The sequence below is a fragment of the Phallusia mammillata genome, chromosome 4 (assembly GCF_965637545.1).
Source record: "Phallusia mammillata chromosome 4, kaPhaMamm4.hap1.1, whole genome shotgun sequence".
NCBI lineage: Eukaryota > Metazoa > Chordata > Ascidiacea > Phlebobranchia > Ascidiidae > Phallusia > Phallusia mammillata.
This window is the reverse complement of record NC_137255.1, coordinates 29,758,653-29,780,503: the sequence shown is the minus strand read 5'-3', so window position 1 is coordinate 29,780,503 and position 21,851 is coordinate 29,758,653. Positions and strand designations below refer to the sequence as shown.

General features: G+C 38.4%; 3 protein-coding genes across 3 annotated transcripts; all 3 read right to left on the bottom strand.

Moving 5' to 3' along the window:
- Positions 1-2,447: 2,447 nt before the first annotated feature.
- Positions 2,448-7,234, bottom strand: LOC145224543 (amine sulfotransferase-like). The gene is made up of 7 exons (XM_080091075.1): positions 6,702-7,234; positions 5,591-5,704; positions 5,098-5,195; positions 4,664-4,784; positions 4,111-4,217; positions 3,432-3,585; positions 2,448-2,699 (listed from the first exon to the last, which is right to left on the bottom strand). Exons 1-7 carry the CDS (start codon positions 7,054-7,056, stop codon positions 2,587-2,589), a joined length of 1,062 nt encoding a protein of 353 aa, XP_079947201.1. The 5' UTR covers positions 7,057-7,234; the 3' UTR covers positions 2,448-2,586.
- Positions 7,235-10,283: 3,049 nt separating this feature from the next.
- On the bottom strand, positions 10,284-13,234 carry LOC145223759 (amine sulfotransferase-like). The gene is made up of 6 exons (XM_080090151.1): positions 12,994-13,234; positions 12,157-12,242; positions 11,762-11,887; positions 11,438-11,579; positions 10,509-10,624; positions 10,284-10,445 (listed from the first exon to the last, which is right to left on the bottom strand). Exons 1-6 carry the CDS (start codon positions 13,232-13,234, stop codon positions 10,284-10,286), a joined length of 873 nt encoding a protein of 290 aa, XP_079946277.1.
- A 2,966-nt stretch (positions 13,235-16,200) lies between these two features.
- On the bottom strand, positions 16,201-19,640 carry LOC145223947 (uncharacterized). Its single transcript, XM_080090363.1, has 6 exons — positions 18,891-19,640; positions 17,772-18,208; positions 17,159-17,708; positions 16,793-17,087; positions 16,452-16,499; positions 16,201-16,383 (listed from the first exon to the last, which is right to left on the bottom strand). The coding sequence occupies exons 1-5, from the start codon at positions 18,955-18,957 to the stop codon at positions 16,496-16,498; spliced, it is 1,353 nt and encodes a 450-aa protein (XP_079946489.1). The 5' UTR covers positions 18,958-19,640; the 3' UTR covers positions 16,201-16,383; positions 16,452-16,495.
- Between the last annotated feature and the right edge of the window lie 2,211 nt (positions 19,641-21,851).

Below are 21,851 nucleotides of genomic sequence, written 5' to 3'. Positions count from 1 at the left end.
TCGGTTCTATTGAGTTTATACAGCCTGAAAAACACATAGAACACATGTTTTTGTCTTGAAGTAGCAATATTAATTGTTTGCCCCGAGGCAATATGTAAAATATGCAATTTTTAAACTGGGAGGTTTTCAATTGTTTTCTAGAATGGCTTTAAGCCTTGATGACATCGCTTGAACGTCATCTTGACCTCATTGTTGCTAAACAGCAGTCGCATAAAACGCAATTGGCATATTTTTTCTTTCATTCACTTTTTGCTTTTTACGACAAGTTTAATTGCTTAAAGAAATTCTGATGCAGACATTTACTTTTTTAGTTATCTGTTTTCAGAAAGGACATATCACATTATTATGTTTGCTATAAACTCGGCGCAGTGCAAGGTCTTTTTCCTTTAATTTTTTTTACAATCTCTTTAATTCTAAAATATATTCAACTAATAACTCAAAATTACAATCTATTCAACTAATAACGTTACAACAGTTGGACCCCTGATTTAAGCACAGCAATGAAGTTTGGCAACAGTTTAACATTTGTTAAATCTCACATCTCAATGTAATCTGGTTCGAGGATTACAATGTCGGCGTTTACATTTGATGGCGAGCTTTTCTTGTGCCTATATATAACACTTTCCTGCTTTGTTTGCAGAAAGGGTCAAAACACGTTGGTGTGTTTGCATTAAGCTCGGCACATTACCAGTATTTGATGCTCTTTTCATGGCTAGATGTTTTCTTAATAGACTTAGAAATGTTTGATTGAAAAAAGCAACAACTAACCAAGTTATGCTGTTAATCTACTGCCTTGAGCTTTAGGTGTCGATTTCTGCATTTGTTCAATATCTTGGACAGGATTAGAACCCGCAACCTTTCTGTCAACTGATAGTATATTGTGATAAAACTCACTCGATTGTTTTAAACTTTCTGGACCCAAACCTGTCTTACATTCTGCTACCTGTTATTTTATCAAACCCAGCACCATCCTTTACAAAGTTGCAAGCAGGTTCGATTTTTGTTAATTCAAAGCCAAAATAAGGTCTGTAAGTTAACTTAAAACGAGTGTAAAAACGCTATAAGCTAGAATCAAACCCGAAATCTATGCGAAAGCCCTGCCCAACTCCGGTTTACGAATATATTTAGAAATTACAACGATGTCCTTCGAAAGCTATCTGCATGTCACTGTACGTTGCCGGCACAAAACGACTTTGGTTTCATATCTGCACTAATTGAATGCATTCTTATCTTTTTACAAGATGTTGCTATTCTTACACGCTGATCTGAACGACTATTTAAATAACAGAGAAAGTTTGATTTATATTGCTGACCAAGGTGTTTAACTAAGTTTTTTGCTCTGTAACTGTTAACGTAGTGTAATAATTGTTTAATCTTGCAAACCGCAGTTGATATATAACCGGCTGAAAAACTTTAAACTCATTACCAGGCTAACGTTTCCAGTCACGTAACTCCTAGGAGTCGGTCCATTGTGGTACATGCTACTGTTTTTTCACACGATTTGAAGATGTTACACTTTTTGACAGGGTCTATAGTTTTACCTTTGTGAGACTCTCTTGTGTATTTTTTAAAAACTGAAAATGCTGATTGGGCAAAGTATATTGTTCTTTTATCAAAATACTTAATTATACTTAATACTTAATTCGTTGTAGTGCTTGTTGAAACCTAAACGTTTTTGTTTTCTAAGATTGATACTCGACCCGAACCAAAAACGTTTTATGATGTTCACGATTTTTCAGTGTTTGATTTTGACCAAAATATTTACACTACTTAGATTCAAGACATAAATATTTTGCCTTTCTTGAAGACCGACTTAGAATTACTTGGTTTATACCAGTGGTTCTCAACCACGGCCCATGCACCCCCTGAGGGGTGAGGAGGCATTATACCAAATCAGCCGGTCTCCCAAGCATTATAGTATGGGAAGGCGTAGGTTAGAAAAATCTAGCCTCCTAGTTCGAACCGTAGGCTAGATTTTTCTAGCTATATGAGTAAGCGTACTGTGATTTCAACATGAGTGTGCCGTGATCGCTGGTCTGCATGAACGCTTTAGGACTGATCCCAGTTATGAATTTATGTTCATCTTAACTGATTTTTAACAAGCTTTTGTCGCCCGATTTTAGGTCGAAGGTGAAAACTCGTCCATGTTATTAAATTTTCTCGAATGTTTGTTGTTGGTTTTTCTTTTGTTCTAGTTAAACTTAGGGTCGGACCAAGTCCTAATTCTTCCAAAGTTTTATCAACATAAGTTAGATGTCGGTGATCTATTACTTTCAATCGGATTTTTTGTGCCTCACCTTAGCTTGCCTACTGTCCACTATATCATTTTTTACTGCAACATCACTAGAAAACGTTGTTGCCATTGAAAAAAACATTTAACTTTACAATTTTTTTGCGCTTTTTAAGTCCATGGGTTGCTATAGTCAATGACGAAAATCTTGTGTTGACAAAACTTTTATTACAAAAAACTTTTTTATTAAACTAGGAGAGCTAAAACAAATCACTGAACATATATTAGCTGATTTATTTCCTCTTATCACTGATCGAACCAAATTTTAATAACTACACGCAAATCCATATGAAGCCTCAAATCTCGTATGTGAACTTTATGTCAGTGTCACCAAGAATTTCTTCAACTTTTCTGTCAATTGCTTCAGATTGTGCGACTTTCAGGTGGTTTTTCCAATCTCCGATTTGTCCTGCGATAAAAAAAATGCAATATTTATATTTCACTTTTTAAATATTTAAACTGCCCCCTTTTTATGCATAAATTAAGAGGGTGAATATGATTGTAGAAGACCGAGCACAGAGTTGACTATAAATATCAAACGTTGTTTTAGTTTAATTTGTTGTTTTAAGGGTGTTACTCTTTCATTGGTGATCTGCTTAAATGTTTCAAATTTTGTAAAACATTTTCATTTTTTTCTTCAAACTGTTTTATGATTTCAAGTCCGCCAACCCTATGCTGTGGCAAAAATAGTTTGATTCCTAAAAAAGTTTGGGAAACACTGATCTGGCAAAACGTTCCGTAAAGCTTTTAACTTCATACAGTTTCTTTTGTTTTATTACGTTTATACACTATACAGTACACGAATCTGTTTTAATTCCTTCATACAGAATATAAAATTTCTAATTCTGATAACTAATAAAGAGCTTGTGGAGATGGAAATGTTTTACTTCTGAACTAGTTACGTTTAAAAGGTTTTGTAAATACAACGGAAAATGTGGGTTAAATGTTTTCGGGGGCTGGTCAAAATCCTGTCGCGAACTGCGGTTATGCTGATGGAAAACGCTTATGTGGGACAAGTGCTCATGATGGTTTAAAAATCTGCTGTAACGTTTCCAATAAAGGATGACGCCTTTTGCGTCATTTGGGGCGATGTATTACTGGCGAAAAATATTTTTAGAAACACTGTTGTTATTTATTTCACCTTTTCTGAACATTTGCACTGATTCCACAGCGTTTCCCTTCGACGCTTTTTTCAACGATTTAAACGAAGTGTTTTCGGCGATCTCGGATATTTCACCTTCAGTGACCTTGACCTCGATGAACTCTGCAATCTCCTTGATGTGTTTCAGTGGATTCTACAGACAAGCTTCAAACGGTTAGTGTCCCTGATTTAGAGTTGTAAACGGGCCCGAAACTGGAGCCGAACCGGAAAGTACAAGCCCGAAAACCGAATCGTTTTCGAGAAGCCCGTTTAGGTCCGAAAGTTTGATTGAAAGGCCTATACATTGAAGCCTCAGGAAAGACCAAGACAACAAACACAATAGGCAATTGTTCTTGAACAAGGTGTTTTAGAGCTGTTTGACATTAGGCCAGGAGAAGCAACTGGCTACTTAGTTAAATTTATTCCAAAAACATCAGACACACAGAGAGTAAAGTCAGGTCTGAATCAAGCCCGTTTTTTTAAGAAACCTAAGCCCAAACCCGTCCAGACTTACAAGTGTGCCCTGATGGGTTCATCAAAAAATTTGGTTGGGGTTTACCCTACTGACAAGTTTATATATTTCTGACATCACAATAAGAGTAAATGTTGTGTCACATTTTGTTTTTCAGCTCATTTTCACAAAATGCTCTTTCATAAAAACACAAGTGTTTGATCTGACCTGTTTTAAGTCTTCATACGCAAGAAACATGATATTCTCATCATTTTTATGTCGATACCATTCTGTGACATGTTCCAAATATCCCTCACCAGGTTTAGAAAATACTCCTTGTTTTCGTACAACACAACAGTTATGTGTAGGCAAACTGCAGAGCGATATGAGCTATAGCTATGAATTACAAGGACACAATTGACTATAGCTTACCACAACTTTTTCAGCAGACGTTTTTGTTTTTACAGGGCTATACAATTGCTTGAGTTTTTGTTGGTTAAACGTTGACAATAATTAAAGTAAATTACACCAGCCAACATGGGCTATGTCTTGTCACCAGCTGCACTGATGAGACCTTATAGATCGAAACTTTGTGCACTGTATGTAGCTTACTTCAATAATAACCTAATTGTATTGAAAATTACATACATGAAATGCCATGCGATACATGATATTTCATACTTCTCAAACTGTTAAAGCTTTTTTAGTCTTGCCATACACATGATAATAATGTAAAAGTGGGCGATGCGAAAGGTTAAGTAGCTCAGATTAAACCTCTTACCTTGAATATGTAAATCGAAGAATTCCTTTGCATCTTGTGGCAGCAAGTTGTAGGGCTCGTGTACTGCAAAATGGTACCATGAAACGAGTTGATCTTTTGGGTTTCGGATCACATATATGATCTAAAATCAACAAATTGATGGTGAAGTGTACGGGACCTTCGGAGTTGAGAGTTAAGAAATACTGATTGCAAACGCGTGAGGGTTTAACAGTTTTCAAGTCCTAACTGGAGTAACTTTAGCTCTCGGAAAAGACAAACACTAATTAGCATACAGAGTGTTTTTGTCTAGTAGCAGTCAGGAGGCGTAAATGCCTTGCAACAAACCGTTACCCTTAATTGTTTCCTAGATTCTTCTTCGTGGCCGGGATGAATTTTCGTCTATAGTTTCACGGCCCCCAGGGAAACGAGCACATTGCAAAAAATATTCACTCTACCTTTTTGAATTTCTTGAGGTTGACCAGGTCGCTCGGTAGATGAGTTCCAAAACATCTTCTATCGAGGTCGACCGCTTCCACCGCTTCGTACTTCGATACTTGAAATAATTACGTTTTTGTCATTTTGAACTTGCTTGTCAAGATTAACTTGCACGCGTGCCAGGGGTTGCAGACCCTGTGTTAAAGTAAACTGGTCTAAAGCTTTATTGCAGTGGTTCCCAACCGGTAAGGAATGTCTCCCAAGTGAGGAATTATAAAACTTGAGGAATTTACTTAAATTTGTACTTGTGGTTTGTAAATAAACACTTTAGCTCAGGCATAAGAACTGTAAAGTTGACAAAAAAGAGCCAATTTCGAATGATCTTTTTTATTATTTAGCATCTACTATAGTATATTAGGAAGGAGTAAAAAAATGTTTAAATTGTTAACGTCAGAATTCGTCGAAAAAGGTTGGGAACCACTGCTTTAGTGGTTAGGTATTTGTTTCACTTACCTGGGCCGAATTCAAGATAGTTAAAAAACAAGTTAAACTTTCTCGATTTTTGTTGCATCTCTTTATCATTAAGGTGGATGAGATGACGGACTATCTCCGCTGTCCAAGTTGTTCCTGGAACAATAAGTGATAAAGTGTAAGGTGCAATGGACGACAAGTCGATTCCAGTTACAGCTTATAAAACCCTTTGTGGACATGGAAAGGTATTTTGGGGGTCGTTTCGTCCCATTAAATATAACAAGGCAACTTAAATTCGACTGATATATGTTTGGACCAGATACAGACAGGTAGGGTTGCTTTGACATGGAACTCAAAACAAGGACAACCGAAAAATGAAATTTTCATACGAAATGAAGCAATTTTTGAACAAATCTTTTTTTGAACAATTACAACTTATTCTTGTTTGTAGAAAATACTTCGTGCATCTCACGGCAGCTCAGGTCTAGGTTTACTTTTTCATGTAGCAGGGAGTTGATTTGTATTTGATGAAAATAAGACAAAATAAGGACTCCAGTCAAAAACAAGAACAATTTTTAGAAATAAGAACAATATATTTTTCTAAGCCGTTGTCCTTTAAAATGAGGACAAAATCCAAAGACGGTCGGTATGGCAACCCACGTCATAAGTACAAAGTTTCAAAAAACGTTTTCTCGCACCCGACCCACCGGGTTGATGCTTCCATGTCTGAAGTATTAAGCAGTTTCAATTCCAGATGCAAGTTAAAGCTGCTGGAATTGCAGTTTAAACGACAATACAAAGCTAGATTAAATTAAGATCAACGATCTACACCACTTTTTCTGTTTAATGTGCAGCGTTTTACTGACGCCTTAGGTACAATCACGAATGTCCCCAACCTGTTTGCGTTTTTACCACCGCTTGATTGCTTTGATCGGAAACTTTTTGCGGTCCCCTTCTTTTTGTATTAGCTTATATATTTTTCGCGGTGACATTCAGTCATATGTTGCAAACACAATTGAAAAAAATGCTCGAAACAAATGAAAAACAGTGCTTGCCTTTTCCCTGTGAAAGTTAATACGTTTTGGCCACAAATGTAAGTTCATAACCATCAAGCACTTTCCAAGCAAGAAACAACCTTAATCTTATACCGAACCTGTTTTGGGATACGAAGCCACCAGAACATCGCCCTCTCGTGGTGTAAAGTTTTCGTAGGAATATTTTGCGGTTTCAGGTTCAAACCCCGGGTACATTACGACTCCTTTCCACTGTGATAGTGGATCTTTTTGCTTCACTGCCTCGTTTAGCTCAACCAGTAGGCGATCTACGTCGACTTTGTGATCGCTCCTCAACACAGATTTCATTTCGTCCATGAATTGTTTGCAAAACAAACGAAGTTGCTCTGCGTTATCCATTGTATCAGGTTCTACCAAGATATATACCCATCCTAAAAATGCGCACAAAAACATGATTTTACTTGATTCCATGTAATCCGTGAGTATTTGGTTCATAAATCGTCACTAACATTGTAATACGTTAGGCCTACCGGAAGAAACTTTAATCTATATTAATTAGACATCAATAGGACCAAGCGAAGTTAATAACCACAGGTCTAAGCTCTAGCAAAGAGGTTTTGTTTTTTTAATTTAAATCACATACGACCTCCGAATTGACACGCAGTAAGTTTATGCGACAGTGTCACACTTATCGAATGCAAAACTGAATAAACTCTTACTGGGGGCTTTTTAATTTGACGGCGAGTCTTTCTTGTGTTTACATAAGTTTTCTGCTCTGCTAGCTGATCGATTAAAGCACTTTGGAGTGTTTGCTTTAACTCGGCGCACCACCGGGCATTTATGGTCTGTGTTTGGCTGGGCATTTTTTTCATGATTTTTTTACGCCTGAAGCTATATTGTCGGTTTCTGCATTTGTTCAATCTCGTTTTAGTTGTTTGCTTGTAATTCGGTTTGTTCCAAAGCAAATGCAGTCGTGTAAAACTAATGCTAATAGGAGAGTTTGACCTCCCACACGAGAATTCTTTATCAGGATAATGGCATTTCTTGTTTTAAAAGGTATTCATATTGCAAGGTACGCTATTAATTTGTTAAAGGCGTGTCTTATGAAACGTCGATTATTTATTATAAAGAAACTGCTGGAAGAACAATTCTCGTTTCTACATTATACCTGGCAGCAATAGCTTATTCACTGCTAATATGACAGGATCAAACCCCGCAACCTTGTGAGCAACTCGCGAAGTTGCATGTTTTGTCAAATGTAAAACTCGAATGTTTTTTACACATTCCACAACTCATACCAGTAGCATACTCTGCGACCTGTTGTACTCCCAAACCTATAGCACTACTTGCGATGAATTTGTAAACGGGCCCGAATCATAATTCTTTAAGCTTAGAAGTGAAATTACCAATGTGAAATCACGAAATAAGATTGTGAAGTCAGGCATAAATCGAAACCGTTTGATTCAAACTTAATCCCAAACTCTGTCGCCCTGACTTGTACTTCTTACAACATTGCCTTCTTAAGCTAACAACACGTCACTGTTAGTGTACGGCTACAAAACGACGTTGGCTTAATATCTGCACTTTTTACTATGACTGTGTAGCACAGGTAGCTTCAGTTTCAGCTCCAGTTATATTGCCGATTAAAGCTGATTCACTATTATTCCAAAGATTTTTGCAGTGTAACTTTGAGCGTAGTGTAATAATCGTTAAGGCATTCAACCTGCTGTTAATGTATAATCGACAAAACGACATTTCTAGACTCAGGCTCCCGGTCACGTGTTTGTCAAGGGCCGGTTCAAGGTTTGACACCAAAGGGGGACAAGAGGTGCTTAAACTCCCCTACAGATTTACAAACAACACAATAAACAGTGAACAGAGTCATCGTTTTGTAGCGAATTGTTGTTACTGTTTTTTTCTCACGATTTTAATCATGTAACAGTGTTTCAATTGGCCTCCGTCTTTACGTCCATCTGCTTAGATTATATTAAGGAACTGAAGATGCTGATGAGGCGAAATATTAAATATCTTTTACCAAGGATTTTGTTTAAACTCTATCGATGTTATTGCTTCTAAGGAGGTGGACTTTTTAGCCCAAAAAGCTCAAATGTTTTTATAACTTTGAAATTCGACCAAGCTATAGAAATGACGATGATAATAGTTGTGCAGTGTTTGATTTTTACCTGATGCCGACAACAAAATCTCATTCTTCTCTGAAAACACGAATAAAGGTTTAGTGGCAGTGATTTCTACTTTAAGTTTCTAGTTTAGTTCCGAATCCAGTTTTGATTTTTCTACAACTGCGAAAGCTTGGGCAGTAGTTTTTGAAGTGGGGTTTCGGATCCAACTTATTTGGACTGCAAGCGTACCCAACTTTCTTGAATGAAGATTTCGCAAATATGATGTCACAACAAGTAACCTATGATGGTGTTACGTGGAACAGTTTTTTTTTTCATTGTTTCAGACCTAACCACCAATATCGATAAAATTCCACCCAGATAACCTTCTTTGGAGCGTTCGTGAAAACGTTGGTGTAGTTGTAGCCTAATGCTGTCAGCACAGTATCTTAATGCACGCCTTATAGAAAAAAAACATAATAATTCACGAAACGGTAAAAATATAAACATAAACTCTAACGCCAAAACATTAGAGGAAATTACAGATCAGTAATGTGTTTAGTATTTAATTCGTCAACAGATTTTATAACAAGTAAAACCAAAATAAAATTAGTCAGATTTGAAAATTGTCGTGAATATTTTTTCCAGTAAATAAACTTGTACGTTATTTTCCCATTCCAATGTTACAACTCGTGTATTCAAATTGACATTTACCACATTTTCAGAGTTCATTTAAAAGTCTTGCGCAGTCTCAATTCGTGCCCTGAAAACAGCTTCGGAGTTCCCAGTATTGACCTTACTCGGACAGGTCGTATATGAATCGAATGTCGGTGTCTCCGAATATTTCATCGATTTTCCTCATTCAGATGATTTCTCCAAGCACCAACTTGACCTGGACGAAGCAAGTGGTAATTGGTGACTTGAAACGAAATTTGGTCAATTCTAGACTTTTTACGTGGTTTGTATTCTTAGACACACCAGACTCACAACTTGCTGAATCCGAAACACGAGTTTTAGTTTAGTGAACACATTTTAAAGCAGACTTTTGTTTAACAATCGCTTTAATCAGCAGTAAATCGTCCGCATTTCAATGTATCCACTTTAAACAAGCTTTCTGGTTTGTTGTTTTACAATCTTGTGCCTGACACAAACATCACCCGAAATCGAAACATACACTATCTCGACCAAAAACTTCGTAAAAATGAAATTACACAAGAACATATTTAAAACGAATGTTAAATATTTATTTTATTTGTTTCTGTTGCTCGTCGAATGCGCTGCTATATACAAAAAATTCTCTTCACTCAAACAACTACAAAAAAAACTTGTTTGATGACGTTAAAAAAATATACATACCTGTCTGGTTCCAAACTTACAAAACAATTGTTGACATAGAGTTTTTTTTTCAATTGTTGGGTTTATTTTGGTCTTCAATAACTACCATAGTTGTTTTTCGGTTGATTAAATTAGTTAAATTAGTTTGTAAAGCAGCACAATTTGACCCGTAGCGTCCCAATCGACCAAACAAGGTGGTGCTTATTAATTTCAATGATTGTGTCAAGTCGGTGACACTTGCCAACTTATGTTTCAGAACCTTGTTAAAATCTAATAAACTTTCACACCTTTTCGAAACATTCTTGGTCCTAGATCTGTTAATCTTTCCTTCATAGATGTGAAAGATGCTTGACTTGTAATCTTCTTCAAATCATCATCGCTTAATTTTGCGTCAACAAACTCAGCAATCTTCTGAATGTTTGTTTCAAGATTCTATTACAAGTTTGTAAAGTTGTTCACACGAAACGCAATTACCCAACCTGTTAACACATTTACCTGTTTTAAATCTTCATACGCAAGAAACATGATGTTTTCATCATTTTTGTGTCGATACCATTCTCTCACATGTTCCAAATACCCCTCGCCAGGTTTAGCAAAAGTATGCTGTTCCCCTACACACAGATTAAGTTTGCTAAAGTGTTGTTCGTTTGAAGTGTTAGTATAATCATACCTTATCTTAATGACTTACATCTATCGATCAATGCAGAACTGCCATCGTTTGTTTGTACTGAATATGTTAAGTAACTTTTCGTATCCACGTCAACGTCAAACTTGTAAGTCTGGCCTGACTTTTGTGTTCGATTTAAATGAAACGGTTCGGGCCTGACTGTATACCTTGTTGCGTTTGTAACTTAGTAAAGTTGATTGGTTTTGGTCGAACTTTCAAGCCTAATTCGTTTTTCAGGCAATAATTTGAGTTCGGGCTTGCATCCATGATTTGCGTTTGATATTTTTACATTGTCATTTAGAAACGTTTTTATCTTTGTTGGACTAAACTAAAAATGTGTATTTAACCCATCTTGTTTAACTAAATCACATCGTATTATGAGAATAACACATTCAGTCAAATATTTTGATTTATAAGTTACACTTGCTGATGGTGTTGTGTGTGTTCAACCGTTGTGACTTTAAATTAATCGTGGAAAACAATTGGTCGGTCACAACTGGCAAAATAATTCGTTTTTTGAAACGACATTAACAACTGAGGTTATGATGATTATGTCTGCTATACCGGCATGCAGTTAAACAGACCTATACAGGTCGTCTTATGCAAATAACGTTATTTACCCTGATGAAGGCGACAGGACAACGAAACGTCGGAATAAAAATACAATTGCTAGAAGAGGTCTACAAAGTTGATACCTTTATTAAGTTTTGTCCTAGAAGTATAAACCAACCCATTTAACCTCAAACACCTGCTGTACCTGAAATATAAGTATCGTAGAAAAGCTTTTCATCACTTGGATAGCGATGTTTCAGAGGTTCGAGTTCGATGAGTTTGTTGGATTTAATAAACTTGTACCAGGAAACCGCTTGATCTTTGGGATTCCGCATCACGTACAAGATCTACAGGCATGAATTTTTGTAATGTTACATACCCAAATAATAGTTAAGATATAAATCCATAACTGGGATCAGCCCTGAAGTATGGCATTTTCCACCCTACATCTTGTCATATGGGAATGCTTGCAGACCAGCTGACTCGGTATGACGCCTTTAATAGGCCTGGCGTACTGTGATTTCTAAACGAATATCTTGAAGAGAGGAGCTGGCAAGTGGGTCCCGAAAAACCTTCGGCCAAGTTCGAGGTTTTCTGTTACTTCGTACTTTGATACCGAAACAAGTCGACGCAAACACCATATGTTTTTAAGAATCTATTTGTGGCCTAAACGGTTGCACTATACCTGCCTGTACATGACTTTGGGCCAAATGTCATTGTTACCTAATCATGGCCTTAATTTCGTTATTGCAACGGCACTGCTGCGATCGTTTATCATTTTGCAGGCCCAATTAAGCTTATTCAAGAAATTAAACTTTCAGGTCAAATTCGAATTTTGTGTTTAAAACTTTTAAGATTTTTAACGAGCTTCAAACTTTTTAAAAGATTTGCTCACCTGGCCCGTATTCAAGGTAACTGTGAAACGCCGATACATTCCTCGCTTGTCCTAGTTTGTTCTCGTCGGAGTGGAAAAAAAATCAAGAGGATTATTTCTGTGATCCAAGTCGTTCCTGCGTCAGGCAAAAGCAAAAATCGGTTTTGGCGAACTTAACTGCACAAGCTGCAAACAGTGCACATTGATTCGACCAATAAGTTCTCATCAGTGCAGCTGGTGCTGGCTCATACTGGCTCTTACGGCCTATGTCTTGTCACCAGCTGCACTGATGAGACCTTATAGGTTGAAACAGTGTGCACTGTCTGAGGCTTATCATGTAAGTTATTGGCTTTATACTTTTATATTAGCTGCACAATTTTGAATAAATTACATCAAAAGACGACAATAATAAAAGCAATGCTATAAGCTCAAAATCAGTCAACAAAATAGTTTAAAAATGAAATGTATATTCTACCCTTAAGGGCAATGTTAATCTCATTTTATTTTCCATTTCCAGCTACAAAATTTAGAATGCAGTTCTACAAAATGCGTTTTAGTATTCGCACCCAAGGTACTAAATGTGCTGTGATTAAATTTCGTTTCTATCTATTCTTTTAGAGAACTGGCTGACCATGACCGAAGAAGACCACCATTTTATCCCAAGTAATTGTTGCGGGTTTTTTTGGTGTTTATTCGGGTTTTTTTGCAGCAGTTGACTAAATCTTGCCTATCCAGCAAATCTTGCTAACCGGTAACTGTTAATTTAACACCAATTTATTCAAAAGTGCGACCCTGAATGCTCCGCTGACTCTCTTGCAATTCTACAGGTTTCAATTGTTACCATATTGGGCGCATACATTCTGGTTTTATTTTTCGCAAACATTTACCGGTTCTGCCATATGATGCAACAACAACATCGCCCTTGCGTGGCTGAAAATGATCGTAGCAGTATTTCGCTGTTTCCGCCTCAAACCCGGGGAAAAGCAGCAAACCTTTCCATTCAGACACTCGCACTGGCTCCTGGGCGTAATCTCGGACGTACTGAAAGAATTTGGCCGGATCTGGGCGCTTGTTTTCCGGCACAACTTGCAAACCATCCAGGACAAACGACGTCGGGAAGTCTGCCATGTTTTCCTTGTACCTGTGAACACCGAAGTAAGTTACGTTCGTTACTTGCCCAAGATTTTTGGTTTATATCCGATAGCGGCTCGTTCCTTAAATCAGGAGGGGCGCGGGTTATGACACTGTATTCATATTCAGTAAAGACAAAAGTCAAACCTGAATTAGATTAAGCCTTTAAATCACGGTCGTGCAACCTTCGGCCCGCGAACCAAATGTGGCCCATTGATTAAAGGTTGTGCGGCCGCAGAGACGCTTGGATTTCGAATGTACTTGCGAAAGAGTTTAATTATTATATATTTTTGAGCAGATTAATGCGCCCGGTGATATTTTTCTGTGACCTGACAATAATGCGGCTGGAATCAAATGCAAATTTGCTTATTAACTCAAAATAGGCATATTTGGTATGCAACAAAGTAAAATCATCTTTTTTTAAAGGTGCGGCTCCCGATTTAATCATGGTAATTGTATATAGCTCCACAGTGACAAAGGGTACACACCCCGGGTTTAAATCAATGCCGGTCTGGGAGGATGTCCTTACCGGGTCGTATACTTTTTTAGGTCAAATTATTTGAAACATACGTGAAAGCGTCTCGTTGCGGCAAAACAAATTCCATGTTCTGATTAAATCAAAGTTGTAGTAACGGTTATGTGTTGTAATAAAGTTACGTTGCTGAACACTTGTTTAATGATGAAAATAACAGCCCAAATAAACGTAAAAAGCGACACGTTTGTTTCGCACCTTTTTATCAATCTTTTACGTGACTCAAAATGAATATAAACGGGTGTAACTGATGTGGCCCCTCATATCACTGATGATGGCATGAGCATTTGCCGAAACGTTTCAACAACAAAGTATGTCGTTTTTTACGTTATTTGGGCCGTTATTGTGTGTATTAAACTTATGAACAGATCCGTATATGGTGTTCCAAATAATATTTTAAAGGCCGGTCCGCGATTAGATTCAAGTTTTAAAGCGATCCGCAGTGCAAAAAGGTTGCCGCCTAAATGCCTAAACAGCCTGTTACATTGTTTTAATTTTTCTGGGAGATCTATAGCTGTTTCCGATGCGGCAGCGACTGTGCTATTTCTTTTTTCCGCAGTTGCTCAGCGACTGGGCTCTATATAGAATAACAGCATTGCGCTGCAAGAGGAAAAAGATAGACAAAAAGAGCGCTCTAACTCTTTTTATATTTTTGCTCTTGCAGCGCAATGCTGTCTTTCAATCTTTTCGGCGCTGCTGAAGCAATAATGCTGGGTCGAAAATTGTAAACAGCTATTCACATGAAATTAATTGATTTACACATAATATTAATTGAAAAAATAGGCTGATCATGTTAAATTTTTTGAAAAAATAGGCTGATCATGTTGAAATAGGCTGATCGATTTGAAAAAATAGGCTGATCATGTTAAATTTTTCACAATTTTTGTTTTTAGACTGATCATATAAAATTTTTAATATCACAAAGGCTTAGTGCTGCTGTTGCCTATACATAATTCTCCACTATACATTATCATTGAAAACATCAACAGATACACATCGAGGAAGGTTGCAGTAAACACCGTTTCTGAAACAGTATTATATTCGCTTTTACGAAACGTGACTTATACCTATAGATTTGTTTAGCAAATGTTCTTGTGTAAGTCTGTGTAGCTATTATTTGTTCGCCTACATCAGTGGTTCCCAAACTGGGGTCCGCGGTCCTTTTGGGGTCCGTGAGGCAATTTTGGGGGGACCGCGAAGCGGTTGAAGTAATTCTATAATCTTATTTGGCGTCAGTTTGTGCCACTGAATAAGTTTAAATCAAAGTAGAATTGAGAATCGACTGTCTCCATTGCTAAACAATTGCCTTTATTGAATGACAATAATCAAAAAATGCAATTGTTCGCGCACAATCGTAATGTTTTTGTCCTGTTTGTGATGTCACATGCTGTCTTTGGATGATTGTTATGCGCAATTTTGCATAACTAGCTAAAATCCTGCAATCAACTTTCGTTTGTATGAAATACACATTTAGGCTTAAGGACCGCGAGCCCTCGAAATAATGGCGAAGGGACCGTTTTGAAAAAAATATGAAAAAGTTTGGGAACCACTGGCCTACATGCTTAAAGGGCATAACCTTAGGATTATTGTGTAGTGATTTTCTCTGCATGGCACTAACCTTTAAATAAGTTCAGCTTAGCGTTCTTAGCGGACCTATTCCTGGCCCGTACTAGATTACATACACGAAACGCGGCTCGAATGAAATCAGTTTTATTCAAACCTTAACAGGAACCCAACTTGACTTACCACTTTGGTTCAGTTTTTTTTTTTTTTTTCTATTTGGCCAATCCAACTCTTGGCTCTAACTTATCTCCTCTGTACCTGACTTCCAACTTAATCAAAAAAACTTTCTGGTTTTCTCAAAATCTTGTTACACCTGATGATCTATCTTGAAGTGACGCATTTGGGCATATTTTGTGTTTGTGGGTGCCAATTCGTGTAAGTGAAAAACGCTGGCGTTGTAAAACATGGCGCCTATTAGTAATCAAATATTGACTTGTTGACCGATTTGTTACAGAAACCCGCAACTACTAACGAAAAATGATTGAGCCACTTTTCGATTTCCGCTTTCTTAGCTAAAGTGGTCATAAGTCCAACTTACACAATTTACATTTGGTTTTCGCAATGTGACAACCGACCCACAAATCTCCATTAGCCACTAGAGGCAACATATACATCCGTTTTAAGTTGCCTTAACGATTTAATGGTAAAGAATGTTACTGTCTAGTTTACACGTTGAGATGCAAGATATAATTACTCTTTTAATTGCATCCAAAAAGTCCGACATACTATTACTTGGCCTGTAGTGTTTAGGTTTGTAATTTCCTCAAGGAAAGCACTTATGGCTAACCCTAGTTGTACATTCCGTTATCAAAACCTTAAGGACATACTGAGGTCCGGTCATCCGACAAAATATCACGTTATATTCACGACGTGGAAGTTATACTTTATTCAAGTTTCGCTGAGAAAGTAAAATTTCATGTAGAAAAGTGGGTCAGAGGTCGGAAAGAAAAAAGAGAGGTCACAAGAGTTGCGTCGTCATTACTACGTCACTATCGCCGTTGTGCACGTCATCATTCTATGCTACGTCATCAGCACTTAATTCTTCATCTACCTGTAAAATATTGATAAATTTTGTTGTGACGTCATCTCGTGTGACGTATGCGATTGCGTAATACTCACCGAAGTTGTCTAAAACTTCTCTACGCAGCTGAGCTGGTGCACGTTTACCTAGAAATAAAGTTACTTTAAATTAGCTTGCATGCATGTGTGTTTGTAAATTGTATCAAGGGTTTTAGGTTCAAACTTAGCTATAGTTGAAATTTATTTGTTAGAAGCCAGGTGGACAAAAAATCCTGAACCCCTACTATTTCAGTTACTTAATGCACGGCTCTATAGATTCTGCGCGTTAAAATTGCTTTGTTTTGAGGTAGGTGGGCAGAAAATCGAACCCTTATTACTTTAGTTTAAGTGATCACATGCAAGTATAAGTTTGTTTTCAAGCAGGCAGACTTGCAACTTACTGTGTGGTGAAAGAGCTTGAGCTGCTTGCTGATGCGAATGCGGTTGCGCCTGAAGTTGATCCAGATCCGCTGAATTTGCTCAAAAGGTTGTTGAATTTTGCTGGGAAATCGAAGCATGGGGTTTCTGGTACCTTGACCTCTGGGGTTTCGCATGGTTCGACGATGGTGATTTCAGGTGTTGCGCATGGCTCCACTACCTTTACTTCTTCGGTCTCACAAGGCTCAACGATTGTGATTTCTTGTTCGCATGGTTCCTTTACTTCGGCGGGTTCGCATGGTACAACAATCTTAGTGTCTGTAAGTAAAATAGGTATAGAGCCAAACACCAAATCCACGATAGCATTGCAAAGTGTGTTACATTCTTACCTGAGCTAGAGTCGGCGCATGCAACGGCTGAGGATGAAACTTGCACAGCTGGTTGCTCGAACTTGATAACAGTTGGTGCGCATGGTTCTGCTGGCTCGATTACCTTGCGAATGATTGTAGGCTGACGTCTTACGGATGATGTTGCACAAGCACTGGCGTAGTTGCGGCAAGGGCGTCTGATGTATCTCGGCCCACAAGGCTGTCTTACCACAGTTGGGGCACAAGGCTGTCTTACCACAGTAGGGCCGCATGGTGTACGGTACGTTGGGCCGCATGGGCGTCTTACCACAGTTGGGCCACATGGTGTACGGTACGTTGGACCGCATGGGCGTCTTACCACAGTTGGGCCGCATGGTGTGCGGTACGTTGGGCCACATGGTACGGTACGGTACGTTGGGGGGCATGGTGTGCGGTACGTTGGGCCGCATGGACGTCTCACGTAACACGGACGCCTGACCACGGGTGCACATTTTGTTTGTGGAACGTATGTGCGTTGTACACAAGGCTGGTAGACGGCGGTTGGTGCAACTGGGGCGCATGGTGCAAGGGTCTGAAAGTAATATTCGGTAAAAACCACGCGGTTTTATGGAAACAGAAAAACAGAGGTACAAACCTTCTTAAGCTCGAATGCAGGTCGCACTGTGCGCTCGCCGGTTTCTTGGTTGACGGTGATAACACGACGGAAGGTGCCGGCTTCACACGGGTTAGAAGCGGCCTCTTCTTTGCTGATTGAACGCCATCCCAAGCTTTCATCGTTCACTGAGATCTTGTCACCAGTGCTGGTCACGAAAGCATCTGCGGTAGCGGATACGATGGTGGGGGTATCGCATGGGGTGGCCACCACTTCCGGGGTTTCGCATGGAGTGATTACCACTTCAGGGGTTTCGGGTACGTCAAGACAGGGGAAGTTGAAGTTGCTCAAGTCGATCTTGCCACCGAAGTCGGCAATTGATCCGGCGGAAGCAGAGGCAGAGGCGGAAGTTGATCCGGTGGACCTTAGGTTGGAGCTGGTGCTTGCCGAAGCAGACGCAGAGGCAGAAGCACTGAAGCCTGGACAAAAAGGGGTTGTCGTTTAAATATTTCTCATACTTACCCCTTATAATGTTTTACAGCATCGTAATTGGGAGTTGTGACAAAACAAAGTTGTTTGCGCCAAAAAGAAAAGTGAGAAGTTAGTATGTTTTAGTGGAACTTTGAAAATCTTTTACAAATGCGGATCATGGATTTTATATGTGCAAGCTGTACGAAATTACACGAGCATAAAGCTTAGAGCAAACTTCCTTGCCTTTTACGAAATTACACGAGCATAAAAATCAATGGCTACAACACTTGATGTAAAATCGAACCTTTTCAACGATTGTTTAGAATTAGATATTAACTGAAATTAAAACGAAAAAGCTTTGTTTTTGAATGAAGAAATATTACAGTAAGTGGATATTCAAACTTTGGCATTCTGGACCCTGAGGTTCGTTTTCAAGTAGGCTACTTGGGGCATAAAACATTAATGTTTTGAATTTTATGAAGAGTTCCAAAAAAACTGGTAAAGGCGCGGCAAACTACTGGCATGAATATAATTATGTTCGGCATGAATTAAAACCACACAAACTACCCTTTAAGCTGAAGATTACATTGGGTCGCTGAGTTGTTCTACTTCGATAAAAATTATTTCATCGATAACAATTAACTCAAGTTGGGGTTTGAACTCACAACCTTAGCATTAAAACCTTCTTACCTGGAATGGCAATGCTAGCTGCAGAGGCAGCACCGAGGCAGAATACGATGAGAATCAGGGAACGCATCTTCAATTCGACAGGTCGACTTAAAGATCCAAAGTTGAAAACAATAATTACCAACCCAGTGCGATCGGAACGTATTTATACTTTGCCGACCCGGATATTTTCCACGAGAGAAAGGTCAAGCGTTGTTGACCTGTGACAGTTGTGCGATCACAGTGGCTACTGTGACATCACATAGTGCGGGATTATACGTTGGAGAGTTGTTGGGGTTGCTTCCCAGCTGCAGTGCCAGCCAACTGCGCAAACACGTGAAAAGTCGCAACACGAAAATATGATTGTGATTTTCGTAGTTGCTTTGCAGCTTACTGTTCCAAGTACTCAGTATTGAAGTGGACGGATTGAAGCTCGGTTGTCCTGATACCTTGCGTGCTCTCATTGGATACAATCTTGTGACCATATTAGGCGTGGTAATCCTTTGTTGTGGAACGTGTCGTTGGCTGCATCGTTAAGTCCACTTTGGTTGCTTGTGTGTTGTGTAAAGCAGGGTCATGTCCTTAACTGATAAATAGGAGTTCGTTGTTGTCCAAATAAAGGCCAATCTATTTCTGACTATTGTTCGAGTAGGGGCCTAGAAAATGTCTTGCACCAGTACATGTTTTTCCATTCCAGGTCCCTGCATAACACAAGTTGACTTCATCATGTTGTTTACTAAACACTCATTTATTAAGTTGACATCAACCAGGTGTCAGCTGATCTGCTTAGAAACATCTTGTTCAAAAAATACTGACTGTTTTTTTTCTCTTTTAACTTTGATTGATCTTATGGCCTGCCATATATGCTTATAAGGCCACCCGTTAAAAATGGTTTCAACTTTTGTATTTGTACAATTTGGAAAGTTTTTTGGCCATCAGAAATTTTTGAATATAGTTCTTCAGCCTTTACATCAGTGGTTCTCAACCTATGGTACATGTACCACTTGTGGCACGCCGGAGCATTTTAGGCGGTACGCGAGTGGGTGTCTGTTATACCAGTTAAAAGCTATTCTAGTAAGGAAATATGCTTAATACGGTGAAAATAAATAGGTATATTTCTTGGTTTACCTATCCAACATGGGGGTTTAGGTGGTATGCAGTGATATAAAAATCGTCACGTGGTACGCGATGAGTTTAAGGTAAAGAACCATTGCTTTAAATGCTCCTTAAATTTAGTGAGCGCGTATTTGAAACCTTCCGCAGTGATTTGGTTATTAATGTATTTTACCACCAAACACTCGACACGCCACATGAGCTGGGTGTCCGTGGTATGAACCCCGATTAGCTGGTTTTCATCTGCAAACTTTTGCAGCTCTCGAAAACCACAAAACCCGAGCAAATCCATGTCGACTCTCAAACCGCAACTAAACAAATTTACACTCAACCTTCTGTGTATACAACCTACCACCTCATATCTCATACCAACGCCACTTTCGGCTTTTAACCTCAGTTTTTGCGCTTCTTACTTTAGCTTGTTTATGTCCATTGCCACCTCTTGCCCTCCCTGACCTCTAAACACTTGTTCCAAACTGAGAAGCTTTTCCATATTTAATGCAACAAACTAACTCCCGGAGCACGCGAATAGCAACGTGCTGGTATGTACACAACGGTTCGAGGAGGTCAAGCAATAGAGATCAAACCACTCGTGGACAACAAGCGACCAACCCATCTGAACAAACACTTCAGTATGTGCGCAAAGATGTTACATTGTTCAGATGTTGACACGCCCCCTTTTCACTTGTGGGCGTGTACTTTTAGGGTTGCTGTATTAAACGCCATTCCATGTCGAGGTGAAAAGTTTAAATGTGTTTTGACTTCTTTTACGTACAAATTCCTTTGCTTTCCCAAGAACTAAATTGTCATTGTGCAGCCTTTAAAGTTTAAACGCAGTCGAGTAACACACTGCACTTATTACTATAGTTTTGTCAAATTATTTGAAAATACGTTTTAAGCTGTTTAATGATAATTTTTGTCTTACTTTTTTTAGTCCTCTTTATTTGTTTGGCATTTTTGGATCACTTTTACCATGCCATTTAAAACTATATTCGCGGAGTATCCTAACTAATAGCTGTAACAAGTTGTTAAAGTTGTCACAAAACAAAAATACAGCATTGTCGTATATTGTATTGCCTCAAAATTTACAGCAATTACACAATTAACTGAGAGTAACAGGCAAAAATATAATTAACTTAAATAAATTCAAATTTGAAATACAAAACGTACGCTAGGAGAACAAAACACATACATTTTATGTAAATATCATACAGCGAAATTAAAATCTTTCAAATAACCAGATATGACAATACAAGAGCGTTGAAAAATTGAAGGCATTAATTAAAAACAACTGTTAAAAAACAAAAAAATGAAATGAAATTAGGAATCTGAACATAAACAGTCTTGTGTGCTTTTTAATCGCGTATAGACCAGAGGTGCACATGAGCCGGAGTACCAGAGTGTCCGGGTTATGCCAAAATTTGCCGTCTAACCAGAATCACAGTTTACATTTTATCAGATCAGGAGGAGCATTTTATTAGATTATGTCTACGAACAATTCTTACAAACAAAACAAGAATTGTTTGTTACACCGGAGTATTATCAGAAGTCAGAGTCTGATTTTTCGCTATTTAACAGGAGCCGGAGTGGAGTCGGATTAAAAAAAATCAGACTCTGTACAGCTCTGGTATAGACTTAAAAGTAAATTTAAAGGCTTTTTTAACTTGGTGCTGCGCCTACATCTACTACTTTAAATGCACAGAGCCATCATGTGAGTTCTCGTCAGAGGAGGTGACAAGATGTTGACGTATTGGCTAGTGTAGCAGCTTTACGGCACTTTAGTTCGTGGAAAGTAACAGGGTAAAAGGCTATGCAGAACCAAATCTGTTTAACGCATATAATGACAATGTGGCTACACTAGCCAACGTCTTG